This window comes from Myiozetetes cayanensis, unplaced genomic scaffold (genome assembly GCF_022539395.1).
Source record: "Myiozetetes cayanensis isolate MyiCay16 unplaced genomic scaffold, myiCay2020 scf12, whole genome shotgun sequence".
In the NCBI taxonomy this organism is placed as follows: Eukaryota; Metazoa; Chordata; class Aves; order Passeriformes; family Tyrannidae; genus Myiozetetes; species Myiozetetes cayanensis.
In genome coordinates, this window is record NW_026086826.1 from 21,058,306 (window position 1) to 21,078,121 (window position 19,816).

The 19,816-nt window shown below is 38.1% G+C and overlaps 1 protein-coding gene across 1 annotated transcript; it reads left to right on the forward strand.

Moving 5' to 3' along the window:
- The first annotated feature begins 112 nt into the window (after positions 1 to 112).
- STXBP3 (syntaxin binding protein 3) lies at positions 113 to 19,794 on the forward strand. The gene is given in 20 exon segments (XM_050306682.1): positions 113 to 208; positions 2,570 to 2,619; positions 3,330 to 3,411; positions 4,847 to 4,923; positions 5,552 to 5,630; positions 7,014 to 7,114; positions 8,588 to 8,638; positions 8,640 to 8,743; positions 9,644 to 9,734; positions 10,650 to 10,774; positions 12,225 to 12,329; positions 12,648 to 12,705; positions 12,928 to 12,993; positions 13,431 to 13,511; positions 14,171 to 14,309; positions 14,823 to 14,929; positions 15,367 to 15,465; positions 16,338 to 16,423; positions 16,821 to 16,969; positions 18,504 to 19,794. Coding segments are annotated over 20 exon segments (1,785 nt in total). The 5' UTR covers positions 113 to 165; the 3' UTR covers positions 18,596 to 19,794.
- The last annotated feature ends 22 nt before the right edge of the window (positions 19,795 to 19,816 follow it).

The following is a 19,816-nucleotide window of genomic DNA, read 5'->3' on the forward strand; positions in this document are numbered from 1 at the left end:
ATTACGGACCCCACGGTGGGAGAGGAAGGGGCTCGGCTCCCTTGGGGCCGGTCCCTGGCGGCAGGAGCCCGCCCCGCCCAGGAGCAGGCAGTGCCCTCCGACACCGCCCGGCCCCGCCCGCCGTCCCTGAAGAGGGAGGTGCTGCCAGCAGGGATTGGCAGCAAGATGGCGCCGGCGGTGCGGGGGCTGAAGGGCGCTGTGTGGCAGAGTGAGTGAGTGCGGGAGCGAGTGCGGGGCTGCTGCCCCCGCCCCGGCCCGGGAGCGCCCCGGCGCCTCTCGGTGGGCCCGGGCGGGCCGGGAGCCGCCGCCACTGGGGCGCCGCCCGCGCGTGTCCCGCTGTGTGGGGTCGGGGGTGCCCTGCCCGCCCGGGCTGGGTCCGGGGCCGCGGCCGGAGCCGAGGAGGGCGAGCGGGGCCGGGCGCGGGCGGCCCTGCGGGGTTGTGCGGCCGAGGCTGTGGGTGGTGGCTTCGCCCCGGCTGCTACACCTGGTGACTCCAGTCGCGGGGCTGGGAGGCGGCTGCCCCGCCTTGCGGTGCCCGCGGTGACGGCGCCTGGGTAGAGGCGCTCGTACCTTACTCCGAGACAAGGGTGGGCTCTGCAGGCTGGAGCCCGCCGGGCCGGCTCTTGGAGAGCTTAGACTGAAGCAGCTCTTCCAGGATTTCTCTGTTGCATCCTCACTGGCGGTTTAGGAGAGCGCTCCGGCCTCAGGAGGGTCTCTGTGTGTGTCACGGAGCGGCACTGCCCGCCTTGTGTTGGGCTTCACGGTTTCAGTAGAAGAAGTTGAAGGTGTTCCCAGGTAGTCTTAAAAATGAACTGCAGATTTTTATCTCCATGTTTAGGAGCAGGTTCTGCAGGTGTTTGCTACAGAGAAGGAAGTTGCAGCTGCTCCCTTCCTTGCTGGAGTAGAAGGGCTCACGGTATTTCAGGTAGTGACCTTTGGGGAAAGGCATTAGCAGCCACCTCACCCCGGGCTTAATTGTACTGAGGTTGTGACACCGTGAGCTGTTCAGCCAGCCTAGTGACTGTCACTGAAATGGGAAGGTCCTGCTCTTGTCTTGTTTCTGTTCTTCCTCTGCTTCCACCTGAAGGCTCTGACCTGGTTGCTTGTGTCACTGGAAGAGGATATAGAGAAAGAGGAAAGACTGCCTCTCTGGTGTTTAGTCCTCGATTGCTGGCACCTGTACCCTGCTTGTATGGATTAGATACCTTTGTTTACAGCTTGACCTTCAGAAATCCCTAATTTTGCTGCTTTACTTTTCCTGTCTTGCTCTGTTATGTGTGCCTTTGACGGTAAAGCCACTGTTTTGTCCTGAGATGTTTTGTAGAAGACTTGGACATCAAAAGGAAGGAATGTGATCAAAGCATTATGGTGTTATCAGGACCTGTAAGGACTTCTGAAAATGGTGTTGCCAGTGTGGACAAGACTGCGAGGAATGAACACTAGTGTGATGGTTGGGGACAGGGGAAGCACCTGTATTTAGGAGAGAGTAGTTCCTGTGGATAAAATTATGACATTAATTACATGCAGCTGCTCTCTGTGTCTACCTGTAAATAAAGTTTTTCCCCGAGGAATTCCGTTCTAGACTTGTATAATAGGTTCTAGCCTAGTCATAGATAGCTATGTTAATTTTTGTAAATGATTTGGCACTTCTGCAACTTTATTTTTTGTAACACGTGCTTACGGTCCTTTCTTCAGGAAGTTTGTTATAAACGGGTCGCTGACTTTGCCAAGGTGTGGTTTCCTTTTTTGTTTGTTTGTTTATTTTTTCACATAGGGATTTAGCAGTCTGCAGTTCCTGCAGCCTTGTGTATAGTTCTTATCTAGATCAGGAAGGAAAGGCAGAAGAAAAAATGCTTTTTCTAGACTAATTGAATATATTCAAAGAAGGCAAAATGAGAAAAGGTATCCAGGATGCGTGGTTGGTATGAAATTTGTGAGAAGAAAATGAAAACTTAGGCAGAAATGGAGCACTAATTATTCTCAGGCTTGTGATGGTTTTTGGTGTGCTCAGAATGCTTGCTGGAAACCAGTGAGATGATTTTAGGAGGCTGTAATGTTGCACAGGCAAGTACACTGTGTTAGTACACTGATAGCTTGGAATAAAGTTTCTTTTTATCATGGGAGAAAATGGATTTCAATTGGTTAATTAGAGAAATGGGGTTCAAAACAACTGAATTACATGTTTGTATGTTCTGGTTTATTTTGTAGTATTGTATTGTAGAAAAAATATATTTGAGCTTTTAGACAAGGTTCTTGGGCATTCAGCTTATTAAAAAGAACTCTGTGTAATGCTTAGGACCAATTGACTGGCAAGAATGTTCTCCAAAAATACAGAGGTTAATAAAATTTTCATGAGGCTAAAGATTTGTTATTACACCTTGTGTACAGACAGAAGAAGAGGCAAGGGCAGTTTGTGGTCAAGAATTCTGTGGACATATTTGTCAGTGTGGTGGTTTTTTTTTTTATTCTTAATACGCCTCTAAATATATGAGTTTAAATGAGTGAATTGTTTTTTTCTTTTTTAGTAACAATTTGATTCCTCTAACTGATAAACTGTTTCTTCTTACAGAGCTAAAATCGGCAATATTTGATGACTTCAAGAAAGAGGAAGAATGGAAGGTACAGTTTTGTTATTTTTGTAAAAATGTTGTTGTCCCTTGAACAAGAAATCTCTACCACTGAGTAGAGGACAAATAAAATAAATAAACTTAATGGCTGGTATTTTCACTTAAGATTGTTTTCTATCCAAATAATGGATTTCGGGTTTGGTAACTCTGAACACTGTATAATACATCTTGAAAAATCTAAAGCCTAGTATAGGGAGAACAAATGGTTAGTTGTCTCTTATTTTTTTTTTAGTTTTGAAAAAAATTAGAAACTGTTTTTGTTTATCTTTGCTTTTCAAAGGCTTGTAGTTTATTACTTTCATTAATTATACAGCACTCTGGTACTTGTGGATTCACCTGTTAGAACTGCTTAAGCTATAAAACAGTTTTAGAATAAGTACAGATATATTTAAGCAGGCCGTGGTGTAGATTAGCAGGAATTCAGAGGACTTGTGTCCAAGTTTCAAAGTATTTTTTAGTATGAGCAGGTACTTAGTTAAGATGGAGCTCATCTTTAGATATCCTGTATGTAGGGAGCTGCCTTCTAATTTTGCTTGAGACTAATTTCCTCCTGCAGTGTTGCTATAGGCAGTTAATGAGAAGGAATAGAGTAATGAAATAGCTTTCAGCTTCAAATTTCCATGGCAAGTTGAGGCAGTAACATGGGTTTGCTATAGCTGATTAACTTACCTAAATACTTGTGTGTTTTTTCAAAATATTTAGATAATGCTTTTAGATGATTACACTACTAAATTACTGTCACTGTGCTGCAAAATGACTGATCTGCTGGCAGAGGGTATCACAGGTAAGTGTGATTCTTATTGATGTACAGGTGGCAATATCCTGGTAAGAAAAAGGGAAGGAGTGAAATGGATGGTACCCTTCCAGTAAAATGTCTTTATTTGGTTGATGAAGACAAGTAGCTATGGGATATTAGACTAGTAGGCTTTCTGGCTTGTACAGTAATTACCCAATTGTGATTTATTATTTTTTTATGAATAAACAAATGTTTCTCTGCCTAGAAGTTCAGGTCCTTTTTTAAAATATTTTTTTCCCTAAAGATTGCTGTAAGGGTTGGTGTCTTTGTTTTTCATTGTTTTGTGCTTTTAAGATTTTTTTGTTTGGTTGGTGTAATGGGTTTGGTTTTTTTTGTTTTGGTTTGGGTTTTTTTGTATGTGATTTTTGTTTTGGGAGAGGGGAGTGGGTGTTTGTTTGCTAGTGTCTGTTTTTGAAATTGAAATAAATGCACAGAATGTAAGTGATCTAGTTTTTAATTAGCTTTAGGTCTAGATTTTCAGAAATGCATTTGTAAGAGGGCACTGTTTGGACTTGGTTATTTTTTCCACAAGTAGCAAGACTTCTCTTATTTCAGTTATTCAGTATAACATGATTATTCTGAAATTATAACAGCAAAACTGTATCAATTTCATTTTTTGGAGTGTATTTTAAATTACAAGAGGTACTACTTATCCTCTGTGAGAAACTGCCAGTGAGCATGAATCCTCTTCATCAAGAAAAACTTTTTATTTTCAGTGAGTACACTGCTGAAAAGAGCCTGTCTTTCAACATCCAGATGTCTGACATAACTTATCTTCCTCATTCCTCCTGCATAAAATTTCTGAGCCACAAGAATCCCTCTGCATTCTCAAGCCAGTGTACTGCAACACTATATAGTAATGACTTTAATAAACAAGAGTTGAGTGATTTGCTGAAGATTTGCTGAAAATATCTCATTAGTGACTGCAATTATATTGAAACAGAGTGAGTGCCCAGGAAAGAGGCAAACAAAGGACAGAAGAGGCTGTCCTCCAAAATGATGCCCTGCATAATTTTGCTCTCTCTTCAGTGTGCTGGAAGAAGAGCCATCCTGCCAAGGCAGTTCTCTTGCAAGACAGTTTGTACTGACCCCCATAATTTGAGCACGTTTGCCTTGCCATATCTTTCTGTGTGAGGGCAAAACTCACACACTACTGCTCGTGTAGAATACCCAGGAAAAATGTAGTCCTATGGCTTTAGTTGTCACTAGGCTGAGAGTTGAAGTTTTGTGGTAACTTGATGCATTTAAAATAACGAATTAAAAAATCAGGGCTCTCTTGGCAGAAGGTACATCCTTGCCTCTGATATTGTGGACAACTTGATTGCTGATACTTTATTAACTCTCTACTAAAATATGTGCAGTGCTTTCCTTAAAGATGCATAATGGTCTTAATTATAAAAATGTAATATTTTTTACTTTATAGTGGTGGAGAATGTATATAAAAACCGTGAGCCTGTCCCACACATGAAAGCCATATATTTAATAACTCCCACCAAAAAGGTTAGTATTTTAAAGAAAGTGTTGCGAGATCTTTCAGACTGAAATAAAAAATCTTATTTTAAAATGTTTATTTACCGTGTACAGCTGTGCAGTACTTAACTTCTGCATTTTCTATAATATTGCTCCGTGTGATGCTTCATTTCCCACAACAAAAAGAAAATGCTGTGCTCGTCGAGTGTGTTACAAACAAGCACCTTGTGGTCAATGGAGGCACTGTTTCATTGCTTAGCTATTGTAACCTCACTGAAAGGGACGTTGTATCACATAGTGATGCACTGAATTGAAAAATACAATTCAAAGTAATGGCTCTAATATTAAAGATTTCTATTGCTTCCTAAAAATTCTTGAGATAATAAATCTCAGCACTGTTAGAGGGGGGAAATTTTGCAAGAACCCTGATTTGGGTGCTTCCTAAAGTGATCTTGGTGCATGACTGACTGTCTGTAACTGTTTGTTATTCTTGCTGTGGAATTAGAAACCTCAAGGTTAAGTGTTTTTCTTGTATGTTGAACTTCAGTATTTCTAAGTGGGACTTGGTGATAGTGTGGGAGAAGCTTTATCTGGTATATGAAAAAAGCTAAACCACTGTCATGATGGGTTTTTTCCTTATTTTTTCTACACCCTTAAGTCTGTAGATGGACTTATTGATGACTTCATCACTAAATCGTGCAGCAGATACAAAGCAGCATACGTGTATTTCACTGACTGTAAGTAAGCTTTTGTGTTGTAGTTTGATAACTTTGTATAGGTAAATAAGTAAGCTCCTTCTTTCCTATAGTTGAGTACCTGAAAAGCTGAGGTCCTATTTCTTGTGAGAAGATTTGAGACTCAAGTCATTAACCATATATTTGGGTTGCCAGGTTGTGGTCACCATGCTGTGTGGCAATAGTAATTTCATTCACAATTACCAATCTTGATTGTTCTGCTCCTCAGCTTTTAATTTAGGTCACGTAGTTGTATTCTTAAGTATTCCAGTCTTCACCTGCGTTGGAGAGTGTGGAGGAACACAATTCCAGTAAAACTAAGTGCCTGCACATAAACAAAATAAATCTGCATGAGAACTTTCTGCAAGAGCAGTGTTAGTAATTGGTTATTTCAGTTCCCCCAGGCTTGTGAGCCAGCTTTTTCCCTTCACCTGGAAGAAGGGGCCTACTTAGCCCTTGCATGCACGATATAAATTGCCCAGCAGAGGCAATGAGTGCGAATGGGGTTGATGTGGCTGTGTGTTCCCTGCAGTCGGTCAGCGTGACTAAAATGGTCAGTAATGAAGGGAAAACAAAAAACCCGAGCGTGCTGCTGATGGCAGGGGCTGAGTTGTGACTGTCTTTGTGGATGTCTGTGCATGGTGCATATCTGCTACTGTATGTTCTCAAAGCAGTTATCAAATTAATATCCAAAACTCTTGGTTTCTTGGTTCATTTCACACTGAAGCAGCAATTACTGTTCTGGAAAAACACTGCTATCTTGCTCTGTGTTCCTTGGTTGCAAGTGGCAAACTTTCAGTTTGAATATTTGCCAGAACTTTTCCTGGTGAGATGAATAGTTCCTGAGTTAGACAAATAGCTCTGTCACTTCCAAGTCTGCATAGTATTTGTGTTCGACCACATATTCCTTAAATTCAGTTTCTAGACTGGGATCCAGTGTAGCCTGGAAGTGTAGTGGAACACTTTTGAGATCTGTTTGAGTTCTGTATTTCTGTGTTTTGCTGTTAGATATGTACACCTTATTTCTCTGTTTAACCTTTTTTTTGTAGCTTGGGAAGTGTTTGTTCTCTGCTACATGACAATAAATAACAGAAAGTTTTGCTTTGATAAAATCATCATCCTTCACAGCTGCAGACTGTTAATGAGTGTTCTACAACTTTGCTTGCACAAAGCTAGTAAAAATTGACCAGTGGTACTTTTTGAACAACACAAAATATTGATTATATGTTCTCTCTCACTTTAGGAAGAGTAGGCAACTTTTTTGTGTTTTGCAGTTAATTGGATCTCAATTTAGAATTGTCTGTTCTGAATACTGTAAGCTCATAAGTGAGTTGACAGCTGGAATATGCACAAATTATTTATACTTAGTCTTTTTTCTCCCCCTAGTTTGTCCTGACAGCCTCTTCAATAAAATTAAGTCTTCATGTGCAAAATCAATAAAGAAATGCAAGGAGATCAATATTTCCTTCTTCCCTTATGAGTCTCAGGTAAGTTTAATTCTTAATCTTAACAGCAAAAAATAGTCTGGAGGATTATTTTCAAGTGTTGCTGACCTTCTAGAAAACAATGAAATAAAATGTAGCTTTTGTCTGACAAAGTGTATGTGAGAAGTTTTGCCATTTTTGGCAAATTCCCAGTGCTCATCTGTGCTTTGCAGATAAAACAAATGATCTCACACTGAAAGGTTTACTCTTTGCACGTGGTCTCTTTGCCAGACTTGGTGTCAGTTGAGTAGGGAGGTTAAAGAGGGAATCTGTTCCCTAAGAGAAGGCAAGTGTTCTGGTTTGTCTTCAGTAAACAGTAAATCAGGAAAAGGAGAGGTTGCTGCTGGCCATGTCTCGCAGTGATGCAGTTTCCTAGTTAGAAGACACACTCCTTTTTATTATAAAGGTGTATTTATTTCTTTACGTTGAGAAGCCATCAGAGAATAACGAGCGTGGTGGTTTGTTTGTTTGCTTTCCAGTGAGGTTGATGCTCCCAAGTTTTGTTTCAAACTGGTTTGGGGAGCTCTGCCAAGGCTGCTCTTCTGAAATACTCTACCAAATAAGGCCTATGAAAATTCTGTGGTCCTGGCTCTGCAGAGGTCTCACTGTCAGAGTAGAAATTGTGACTGGTTTTCTGATGTTGAAAATAAGCAGCACTTCAGTTGAACAACACTCTTGTTTTTGGTGTAGTTTTGTATTCTGGATATTTTGGGTTGTGAGAACATTTGGAGTTGTTAGCAAAGGAGCAGTGTTTACTGGTTTGCCTGCTTTCTGGGGTGCTAAGGGTAAGTAATCAGTGAGCTCTGGGCAAAGTCCAGGTGATTACGTACTCGAATGAAGCAAACATCTTTATCTGGATGAACGTTCTTCTTTGGCTCTGTAGTTACAGAGTCTGTCTGAAGCTGGAGAAAATCCATTTACTGACAATGGGATTGTTTCTATTTACATTCCACTTACAAAACTGTTGAAAAAACTTTTCTTCTCTGTGGTACTAAACTTCTTTTATCAAGGTTTAATGCATTTAAAGAATTTCAGTTATTGAAGGTAAAGTCCTCATCTAATAAGGAGATACGACACGTAAAATTTTATTTTAAACAAATTTAACCATGATACCTTCTATAATTATTCTGATACTGCATTGTGTGGCTCTGTGCAAGACACTGGAGAGTATTTAGTTCTTTCTGTTCTCCCTTCCTTCCTTGCTTCCATCTGAACAGGCAGTAAGCAATTTGAAAAATATAGTAATTTACATAGGAATGGAGAGTAATAGGGAAAAAGAGTGTGAGAACAAGAAGCTGATGAGCTCAACAGGGTAGGGAAGGAGGAATGAAGTGTGAGATTAATTTCTTCTTTTAGTGATATTATGTGTGACTTTCCCTTACAGCATTTAATTTTAAATTATTACCAAGTTTTTTACCAGATATTTTAGAAATGTGCAATTTAGGCCCCTTTTTTTCTTGTTTGTGCTCTACATAGGTATTTACTCTCAATGTCCCAGATGCTTTCTACCGCTGTTACAGTCCCAGCTCTGGAAAAGACCAAGGATAAGGATGCTGTAATGCAAGTGATGGCTGAACAAATTGTTACCTTATGTGCCACACTAGATGAGAATCCAGGAGTACGATATAAAAGGTATATAAAGGAGTACGATATAAAATTAGTGTGTTACATTGTAATTACTTTCACTTGTGCTGCTTACCACATTGTTTGGTCACAGCTTGAGACTGAAGCATAGTTTCGTTGGTTGGTTGTTTGTTTTGTTTTTTTAATTATTTCTAATCCACAACTCTGAAATAGGGAATGATAGGAATTTGTGAAGTGTAGGTAAAACAGTGAGTTATTTCTCTGTGTACTTTTGTAGAACAGTACTTGCTAGAGCCTGTTGTGTTCTAAATGGCTTACTTCATGTTTGGTCAGTAGGATGACACTCTGATATGCTGATACGTAATCCTGTAACAGAACTGCTGCTGTTTGTAGATTTGCAGCTCCACTTGGTGCCAAGGAATTCATAAACTGCTGTGGCAGGTGGGATCAGGATTTCTTGTAGTAGAGATATTGAAGAGAATGCCTCCTTTGAGCTTTGGAAGGCAGTACAGATTAGTATCCTAGAAGTCAAAGTAGGCATCTGAACTTGTGTGCAAGAATCGTGTTCTGTGGTGTAATGTGAAGTGGTGCCTTATTCTCTGCAAAGGTAACAAAGAAATAACTGCTTGACTGGTTTTTTTTCTTTTCTTTCTCTCTCTTCTTTCTTGTTTCCTGCCTCTGAGTGAGACTTTTAGGTGCTGGGCCATATGCCAGCTCATGTCAGTCTTTTGGCTGAAGCTGTTTCTGCTGTGTGAAATACCTGAAGCATTCAAAGAGTGGAGTCGTAATGTAAAAGTGAAAATATATTGGAAATACTTAGAATGGAGTTGAGAAACTACTCATGAAACCAGAGGATCAATCTAGGGAGTTCTTTCTGTTTTAAAGGTAGCATCTTAGTGTACTGATGAAGAGATTTAAGTTCTTTTTGCATGCTTCCTTTTTTCCCAGTGGACCATCTGATAGAGCCAGCAAACTTGCACAGCTTGTTGAAAAAAATCTTGAAAACTACTACAGAACAGATGAGAAAAGCCAAATAAAGGTAGAAAGTGAACTAAAACGTTTGCTTCTTTTTCTAATAAGTCTGGGGAAAAAGAATCATCTTCAAAATAGGCTTTGACAATAGGTTCTACAAACCCAGATTTTATTTAATTATGATGGCAACTGGTTGCCATTTAGTTGTATTTGGTAATGAAAGCAACTTAGAGGTAGTAACTGATACAGTAAATCTGTATGTAAGCTAAAAACTGATTTGACTTGAATGATATAGGGGATGAAACAAACCTGAAGACAAGTGGATAAATTTTGTTTTCATATCACCTTCCATAAGGCCATGTGTAGGGGGGACTTCCCTGCAGAATTAAAATGGCTCTCTTGAAGGGATTTATTGCCCACAAAGATACAACTGTCCATGCAAATAATGGGTTTGATCTGTCGCTACAGATCAGGGCTGATTAGAGCAGCTGCTGTAACACAAAAGTGTGGGCTAAACCATTCTGACTTGGTGACTTTGCACTCTGCTACAGAAATAAATGTACCTACTGCTACTGCCACTTTACTAAATCCCAAAATGAAACTTCCAGTTGAATGTTTGGAGATTTTTTTTTCCTGTGTTGCAGCACAGTGTAGGTAATGTGCTCTGAAATACAAATAGTGCAGTTAACTGTGAAAAGTCAGTGGGGGGCCTTTTTTCTTTTTCCTTTACATTTTTTGTTCATTAGATCAACAAAATTCAGGTTGCTGAGAGCATTGCCTTAAAATTAATATTTAAACCCACTGTAGGTAATTTAAATGTCTGTTTCTAATAATTTTGATAAACACTTGGACCGTATGTCAGGGTTTTCTCAGTTATTTTTCAAAACACATCTGCAGTGCTGTAACTTACTGTAAATGGATTTAACATGCATTAACTTTGTATTGTATGTCTTAACTTCATGTTTGTTTGATGGCTTTTTAGGCTAAAACCCACTCCCAACTAATAATAATTGATCGTGCCTTTGATCCAGTATCAACTGTACTTCATGAGCTCACCTTCCAGGCAATGGCCTATGACCTGCTACCCATTGAAAACGATACTTACAAGCAAGTACTTTAAAACAAAAAATAAAATCTACACCTTTTCCTCTTGATTTGAAAATTTCTGGAGTTGTTCAGCTCAATTGCACCATGGCAGTATTAGCTCCTTATATTGCATAATGGTTGCTTCACTTAATTGGTCTTTCCTCTTGGATTTGTAACTTCATCTTTTTAACTTCCTCACTTAGTTGAGATCAGGTAGGACTAAATTGGCATTTTTGATAAGTTTTGGGTCTAACAAATTGCATTTTTTTAAAAACCAGTGCACTAATGTTGAAGTAAAACCTTAATAGTGCACACTGAGATTCTCTAGATTTTCTGTCATATTCTCAACATTTTTGGCATGACAAGACAAATAAGAGCACTAATTGCATACTGAGAAGACGCTTGGTTATTTCTCAGAAATGCTCACTTTTATAGCTCCAGTCATTTAATTTGTGTAGCTGTTAAAATGTACATGTCTCTATTCAAAGTGCAGTTAGTCACATTCAGTTCATAAGCCCTGCTTGGAGCAGTGTAACAGTGATTTGCATAAGTTACATACTTGGCTGTCGGATTGTTCTGACAGCAAGGATTTTGGCAGGACTTTGCTTTCTGATGACCCTCTACAGCAACTGAGACCCGATGGCCTCACTGTTTGATCAGGCAAACAGGAATGCCTGTCTTAGGTTGGAAGCACTGAGTGAATGTTTTAGTAGAAGGTGTAGAGTTCTGTGGATCTCAAACTCACGGGGTGTGAAGATGTAGTGGACTATGTTTTATGGGTAGCCATGATCTGAATTTCACAATTAATCCTGTGATTTTTTTTTTTTTTTTTCATTCTGCTTTCTGGCAGTATACACTCTGTGAGTTTCTGTAAATGTGAAAATATTGTGTAATACGATTGCTGTCTTGCTTTGTAGGTTTATTGCTAGCTTTGTTTACAGTCAAGTAATAACTGCTCTATAATGCTGTGAAGCATGTTCCTTTTTATATATAAAACAATTTCCTGCTTAGTCTGTTTTGTTGGTGAATGGGACTTCATTTTCCTTCAGTTATAGAATGTCTTGCAGTACACATGGAAAGCTGCACTTTGCAGTTGCAGCGTGTTGTTTGTGCAGTTTGCATTTGAAACCAGAGCGAAGTTGACATTGAAAGCTGAAGAGAAATGAAGGTGCATGTGAATGTGTGATTAAATCTCTAGTTACTGTTGGTTTAAAAGAATATCCAGAAGCTATTGCCCCAAAGAATCATTCTAAAATTCATCTGCTTCTTCTATGTTCAAAGATACAATTTGTAAAATCCTTCTGGTAATTATGTTTTGTCAGGCAATAGCTTGGCTTGTAAATTAAAATCTTTGTGTGTTACTGCTGTTACCATTCATATTAATTAAACTGTAACAAATAATTCTGTAATAAGTAACGACAATTAGGGGAAACCCAAAAACCAAATTACTGTCTGAATTTTCTCTTGGAAGATACAAAACAGAAGGATCTGTTGGGAAGGAGAAGGAGGCAATTTTGGAGGAAGATGATGACCTGTGGGTGAAGATGCGGCACAAGCATATTGCAGATGTGATAGAGTATGTGAATGAATAACAAACCCAACTGCTTGGTTTCCTTGAGAGGGAAATAAAGTAATTTCCTGGGAAGTATTTTCAAATCTTTTGCATCTGAAGGGATTATTTTGTGTAGAGTACGAACAAGCTGTTGATCAGATGACATTATGCAGATATCATAAATTTAACTTCCATTTTCTGTGTCAAAAGATTGCTCTGTTCCCTGGAGGAGACCTCTCCCTGGAGGAGAAAGTACAATTCCTTTAAGATTTAAAAAAATATTTAAGAACTTCTGTGCTGTTGCATTCAATAATTTTTCTTTTTTTTTTTTTTTTTTTTCAGGGAAATACCAAAACTTTTGAAAGAGATGTCATCAAAAAAAAAAGAAGCAGAAGGAAAAGTAAGTTGCTTAAATTAAAGTATTGCTGTCTTTCCTGGTAATTTAGTTATTTTCAGCTGATCAGATCTGTTTCATTCATTGACCCATTAAAGAGATTGAGGCTTTTCTCAACTGGAATTTTGGGGGGTCATGAGGGAAGCAAGGCTGCAACAAGAAGGGAAATAAGCATGTCAAATACTGGGGGGGGGGGACAGATTTTCAACTTGTATCTTTTCTTTGCAGTTATCGCTCTCTGCTCTGTCCCAGCTGATGAAAAGGATGCCACAGTATCGTAAAGAGATCAGTAAGGTGAGGGGTCTTTTGTTAATTACATCACAAATAAATAATTCTGTGCCCTTTAACTTTCTGTGTTATTAAAGTCTAGCTTTTTTTCTGTTTTCCTGTTGAGTGTGTTATATAGCTGTTCTCCAAATTAGTATGTTCACCTACTGTAAAATTTGGAGAAGATAACTTGTTTCCAGGTGTTTCATTTTACTATGTAAAAAAAAAATCAAATTATTTGTGTGCTTTGAGGGTTGAATATAGCATTACTGTTTAATGTTTTAAAAGGTATTACAGGGCCCACTCTCTAAGTGAAGGGTAATACACAGAAAACAGATGATGAGACTGAAGGATAGTTGAAGGATTGACCCTTGTAACGAGTAAAAATGATTGGTATGTTAAAAAAATAAAGTTATGGCAGCTTGTGATTTTCTCATTTTTATTTCTTTCTTTCTGTCTTATAGCAAGTTGTTCATCTTAACATAGCAGAAGATTGCATGAGCAAGTTCAAATCTAACATAGAAAGGCTCTGTAAAACTGAACAGGTATGTTTAAAAAAGCCAAAAACCCAAGCAGAAACTTACTGCAAATACAAATTTTTTATATAGAGGCTTGTTTTAAATGACAAAACTACTATGTGTCATGCCTTTTTTTTTTTTTTTTTTGTAGTCAGTTTTTGAGGTACTTGTATTAAAACTGAGTGACATGTACAAGGCTGTTAATCTGCCAATAAAGGAGGTATTCTTAGAGTTTGGATTTGTTTTTTTTTTTTTTCCTTGAAATCTGGCTCGTTTGTATAAAGATCATCTTTGTTTTCCTTCTTCAAAACTCTTGTGAAGTTGCTGTAGTATGTTCTGCAGGTTGGAAACCTTTTTAAAATGTCTGGGAAAAGCACCTGTTAGGGTGAGGCATTACATTGTACTACTAATGTCAAGTAAAAGCCTGTAAATTACATTTCTGAGAATTCTAGGAATCAAACAGTTTGAAATGTTTGAGTGTTATGTAGAGTTATTGTAATGCTGCAGCTATTGAAATAAATGTCAGATGTGTCATACTGAGTATAAATTGATGTGGCTTCATTGTTTCCTGAAACCTATGGTTTCATAAAACGCACTTCAAAACATACAAAACAATGTTGCTTTTTTTTTTTTTTACTACTCTCAAAAACCATTGTGTGTGTGGTTTTTATTTTTTATTAATTTAGGACTTGGCTCTTGGAACTGATGCAGAAGGTCAAAAAGTCAAAGACTCCATGAGGGTGCTCCTTCCAGTTCTGCTCAACAAAAGTCATGAGAGCTATGACAAAATTAGAGCTATTCTCCTGTATATCTTTAGCACAAATGGTATGATAACTTGTCCTATTTTTTTTCCCTCAGTGGTATTAACTTGAACTCAAGTTTTAGGACAGGTATTTTTAGTTAATGTACGTTAATATTGGAGTTGATGGCCAGGTTTGAAAGAAATCTTGTCTATCCTCTGTAGCTTCTCTCAAATTGGTAGCAAAGATACTTCTGATAAGGAGTTAAGAGATGTAATTCTAGTGCACATTCATACTGTCTTTTAGTATCATTCCAGTTCTTGATGTCTGCAATAATTTGTTTTCTTGTTTTCACAAATTAAGTCAGTGGGGAAGAATTTGTAATAGAAGAGGAATTTGGCAGAACACTGGTCTGAGGAATCTGTAGCAATTTTTGAGTTTTAGTCTCAAAAATGGGTCATTAAACAAAATTTTATCTAAAATATAATATTATGTTAAACAACAAAACAAAAAATCCTGGACTAAATAACAGCCCAGAAAGTGTGAGACAAAATTGGTCTTATGGGTAATTAAGTTGTCTGTTTTCCATATATTGAAGGAACTACCCAGGAGAACTTGGAGAAGCTGATCCAGAATGTGCAAATAGAAAGTGATAGTGATATGATAAGAAATTGGAAATACCTTGATGTTCCTGTTATCTCTTCAGTAAGAATGTATTTGTTTATTTTCTAAGTTCCTACCACCCAAACACTTGTCTACAGCTCTTTCAGCAACTCCTAGTAGTATTATCCAGACCTGTTTTTGGAAACAACCAATTACTAGGAATTCTTAAATGCTAAATCCTTTGAAAATTATTCATGTTAATTGTTTAAGTAAGGTACCCATAATGTTCCCTCTGCAATCAGCAGATGGTGACTTGACCGAGCTTGTTTTGGAAAGTGCCAGCTTACTCAGTTCCCTGGCTCTGAAGTTAATATTTCTAGCATATCCGGAATTCTATGGGTATTAATTGTTGTTCCTTGTCATTATTGTTACTTCTTTAAATTTTCCTACTGATGCCCCCTCCTTCCACTGCTGACTGAATAAGTTTCAAAAGTCCAAATGCACTGTATAATACAACCATGTTTTGAAAATCTTTTCAGTTTGCTGTTCAGCAGCCTAAATACCCAAGAAGGGACCGTTCTTCAGAAGAAACCTTTCAGCTTTCTAGGTGGACACCTGTTATCAAAGACATTATGGAGGTAAATTTGACCAACTAATTAATTCATAGGTGAAGTGCAGGAATTTACTTGAGTGAGCAGTTACAACCAATCTATACCATCACGAGTTACTGTTGTCAAATGCATCTGGTGAAAAAGTGATCTTTTTTTAATCTGTCAGTAATACAGAACATCAGACTGCTGTGTGTTAGTAATGCTCTTTATTAGAGGTCATTTTAAAGGTGAAGCAAATGAAAGTGAAAGCAAGAAGTCTTTTAGAAGAGCTTGTCCTGTGACTCGCAGTGTTTAGTGTAATTTAAAGATCTGTGTTTTTTTTTTTTCCTCCATGGGTTTTTAAACTGCAATTCAAATCTAAACGGTAATGTGGTAGAGGCTGGAAGATGTTTCTTGCTAGAAATGTTGTTCCTTTGTTCTTAAACCTCCTCCTAAGCATCAATTAGTGATTGATGTCAGACAGGGTAGTGAGTTCACTGGACCTTTAATCTGACCCGTTGCTGTAATTCATAGATTTTGGCAGCTTTCACATGCTCATTGATGTTTTTAGTGGACCCTGACTTCTCTCATGCACTGCTGTAGAGAAATTAAATACTTTAGGGTTGTTACAGATGAAAAACTGCTTGTAAAATCTGAACAGTTAAATCAATATTTATAAAAAAGAACATGTACTCTCAATTCCTTGTGATACACGAAAGACTTGGAAAACATTTTAGCATTATATGGTCTAGCATTTTGTTACATAGGAGTGCTGTTCATGAGATGCTACTTGCACCTGGTTATTCTAAGCTGCATGTGTTGGCATTAAATTCTGGTTAGACATCCTTACTGAAAGCTGAAACTTGGTGGGTTTTAGGTCTATAAGGCTGTTTAAAGTGTGTCTTTGTTTTGCCCTTCAGGATGCTATAGAAAACAAACTAGATTCAAAAGACTGGCCTTATTCTTCCCGGTGTCCTCCCACCTGGAATGGTTCAGGAGCAGTAAGGTAAATAATTTTACTTCCTGAAAAATAATTTACCCCTTTCTCAGTATTTTTGTCATGTACATTCTAAGGAGTTATGGAAGTGTGCTTACTAAATGGTAAAATAATGTACATAAGGTAATGGTAAAGTCTCAAACCTGTATTTTTATTTAATCTAAAACATACTGAATTTGGTTGTTATTTTAATAATTCTTCTAGTCATGTACACCTTTACTTGGAGTACCTCCCTTTTGATAACTGATAAATTATCAATCTGTCAAAACACTTTGGCTGAAATTACAGTCAAACCATGAACTGCGTGACAGAAATTGTTACCGCTTTTTACGTGCATAGTTTTAACCACAAGTGAATGAGTGACAAGTGAAGCTGGGTGAATGTCATCTCCTGCAATGTGTTGCAGTGCACGCCAGAAACCCAAGGGCAGTTACAGAGAGGAGCGCAAGAGCAGCGCGAGGCTGATCGTGTTTGTGATCGGAGGGGTCACGTACTCGGAGATGCGCAGCGCTTACGAGGTGTCTGAAGCCTACAAGTCCTGTGAAGTTATTATTGGTAAGCTTGCCCTGGGAGAAGGGTGCTGTGTGCACTGCACTGCACTGCACGTGCTTCTGGAAAGTGCAAGGGTCGTTTTTTGTACATTCCCTGTGTTGGTGCAGCACACTGATATTATAGCCAGTGCATTTCTTGAAACTATGCACTTGGAAGCATCTTTTCAGTTTGGTCAGACTGCTTGGTGTTTAGAGGGTTTTTTTTTTTTTTTGCAGCAAGGTATTAAGGACAAAAAAAATAGTTATGCCCTACAGAAGAATCATCATTAAATTATGTCAGAGAAGGATGTTGATGTATAGCAAAAAGGATTTAAACATACCTCTATATCCTTGCATTACAGCTTCCTCACAACTTTTCCATCTACCAGTGCTTTAGTGGCACTTGCTCCTCCTGTTGCTTTTGGAAGTAGTATGATGTATCAAAACAGAGCTCTAAATACAGAACCTTACCAGAGACCTGCATCCATCTGCAGGGGAAGCTGATCTTTGGGTGCAGGGTCATCTAAAGCATTTTAAATTGCTTGAAATGTCTGTCTGGCAATTAAATTCAGCCTTGAGTTTCAGAAAGGCTTGAATTTATCTACCATGATTTTAAGTAAATCTTTTCCTAAAACAATGACAACGTTGATTCTGAGATCTAGAGATCTGTTACCTCTAAATATTTAGTCAGGGGTGTTGTAGGTGTGTTTATGTGTGTGGTTGGTTTTTCTGGTTAATGTTCCACCACAGCACCGTCTTCCCTTTTGTTTAGACATGATTCTTGTAGTTTTGTCTGTAATCCTGATTTTTGAGGGAAGGTAAAATTTGCCAGATTTCCATGTGGCTTACTGCAGGATTAAAATGTTGCTGCATTCCTGATTCAGAACTCCAGGAATACTAGCCCATTCAGAGTGACACTGCTAAACCCAAAAGTTCCAGACAGCTGTAATCTTAAACAGTTAATCACTGCCTTTAGAATTGTAGGGTGACCCTTCATGGCAGAAGTTACAATCACTCTCTATGAGAATAACAGAGATAGTTGTTCACTCCTGAAGCATACTAAGGATTTTCTTTGCTGCTCCAGACTTGGAATTTGCTGTAAATTTTTCACAGAAATGTTAGTCAGTAAAAGCCAATTTTTTGTAACTGATATTTCTGTGGAAAACTGTCATTTGTGATGACCTTTAATCCAGGTAGTTTGTTGGTTCTAGGATAAAGCCTGCCACTCACCAGGCAGATTTCTTGCAGGCTGGGACAGCTGTACACAGCATAAGCAGTCCAGGTTCAAGCCTGTGTTTCAAACAGAACAGAGCAGGATTTGAATCTTGTATTCCAAATACAAGTCCTGATCTGGATGTGTGTGTGGGACAGGGACATGTCCTACCTAATGGTGACACATTTATAGGATGGTGTTTTATATGAACACACTTTGAACTGGTGTATTTGTCAGTTTTCCAGGCACAGTAAAAACACACCAGCACATCACTGATGTTTGAAAGAGGGAATGTCTGAAAGTCACAATTTGACTGACACAGTTAATACTTACGTTCTTTTGTCAGGTTCTACTCATATTTTGACACCTAAAAGACTACTGGATGATGTGAAGAGCCTCAGCAAACCCAAGGATATGGTCTGCATTAAGGATGAGTAGATGTGGAGATGTTTATGATGCATTGCAAAGACAAACAGTATGTACATGCTATAATGGAACTGACTTTTCCAAACACTGCACTGTGATACTACATGGTTCTGACTCATGGAAAGTCATGTTATAATTTAAATTTGCTGCTTTTTGGGGAGTAGAAGGCAGAGAGAAGAAAAACTAAAGACATGTGTTTCTTGGGTTCTATTTAGTATTATAATAGAAGTGCTTTTTCAAAAGGGCATGTTTGTTCCTAAGAAATCATGCTTAAAAGTTACTATATGTAAACTGGAATTGTCTTTGAGAACTGTGAAACCTTTCTATAATAGAATTTATTTCTAAAAATGACTGAATTAAAAAGGGTCTAGGCCATTGAGTAGGGGCTTCAGGAGAAAATTTGTATATAGGGGTTTATGGTAAAAATGGTTGATACAAATGCAGTGTCTTAAAGTGTAATATTTTCTGTAAAAGTAACTCACTGAAAATTTTTTAAATGTGTTTAATTGTGAAGAATTTAAAGGCTTTTTAGATGGTGCTGGGTAAGGTAGATATTTAATCACAGAAGTATTAAGCACAAGTATCTAATCACAATAAATAACTGGAGAAATGCTGTCAACTGTGCACTGAAGTACACTTTATATTTAAGTATATGCAGGGATTACTAGTGAAACTTAAAAAAAAAAAATTAATTTCTTAGCAACTTCCTTATGATTGTGTCTACATAGTCCATCTGTTTTAGAAGTTGAATCACCTGTGATACAGAAATTCCAAAACTATAAGCATATCTTCTTGAGGAAGTGGAGGCAGGGGAAAAGGAGAGGAAAAGAAGGAAAGCAGTTGAATCTTTCAAATGGCTTGGTGATTTAAAAAAGGAAAGCTAAAAGCAAAGCAAATGACAAAACCTGATGTATTCAAGAGAATTTACTCTTTCGTCTGCTTTGTTACACACTAAGAAAGAAATATTTAAATTTGTATGGAAGGGAATAATCTAATCTGTATGAATTCTGTAACACTGGTAATGTTTAGATTTCTCTTTGAAAATTGTGTAATTAAAATTACTAAACTTCTGAAGGGATGTTCTATTTATGTGCCTTGAAATGTTAGTTTGTTGTATGTAGAAACTGAGAGAAATCTCATAATGAAAAATAATAGATTACTCATGTTTGTTTTTATTTACATTTTTCCCAACCATAAAGGTATTAACTTCCTGTTTTGCATAAAGTGGATTTG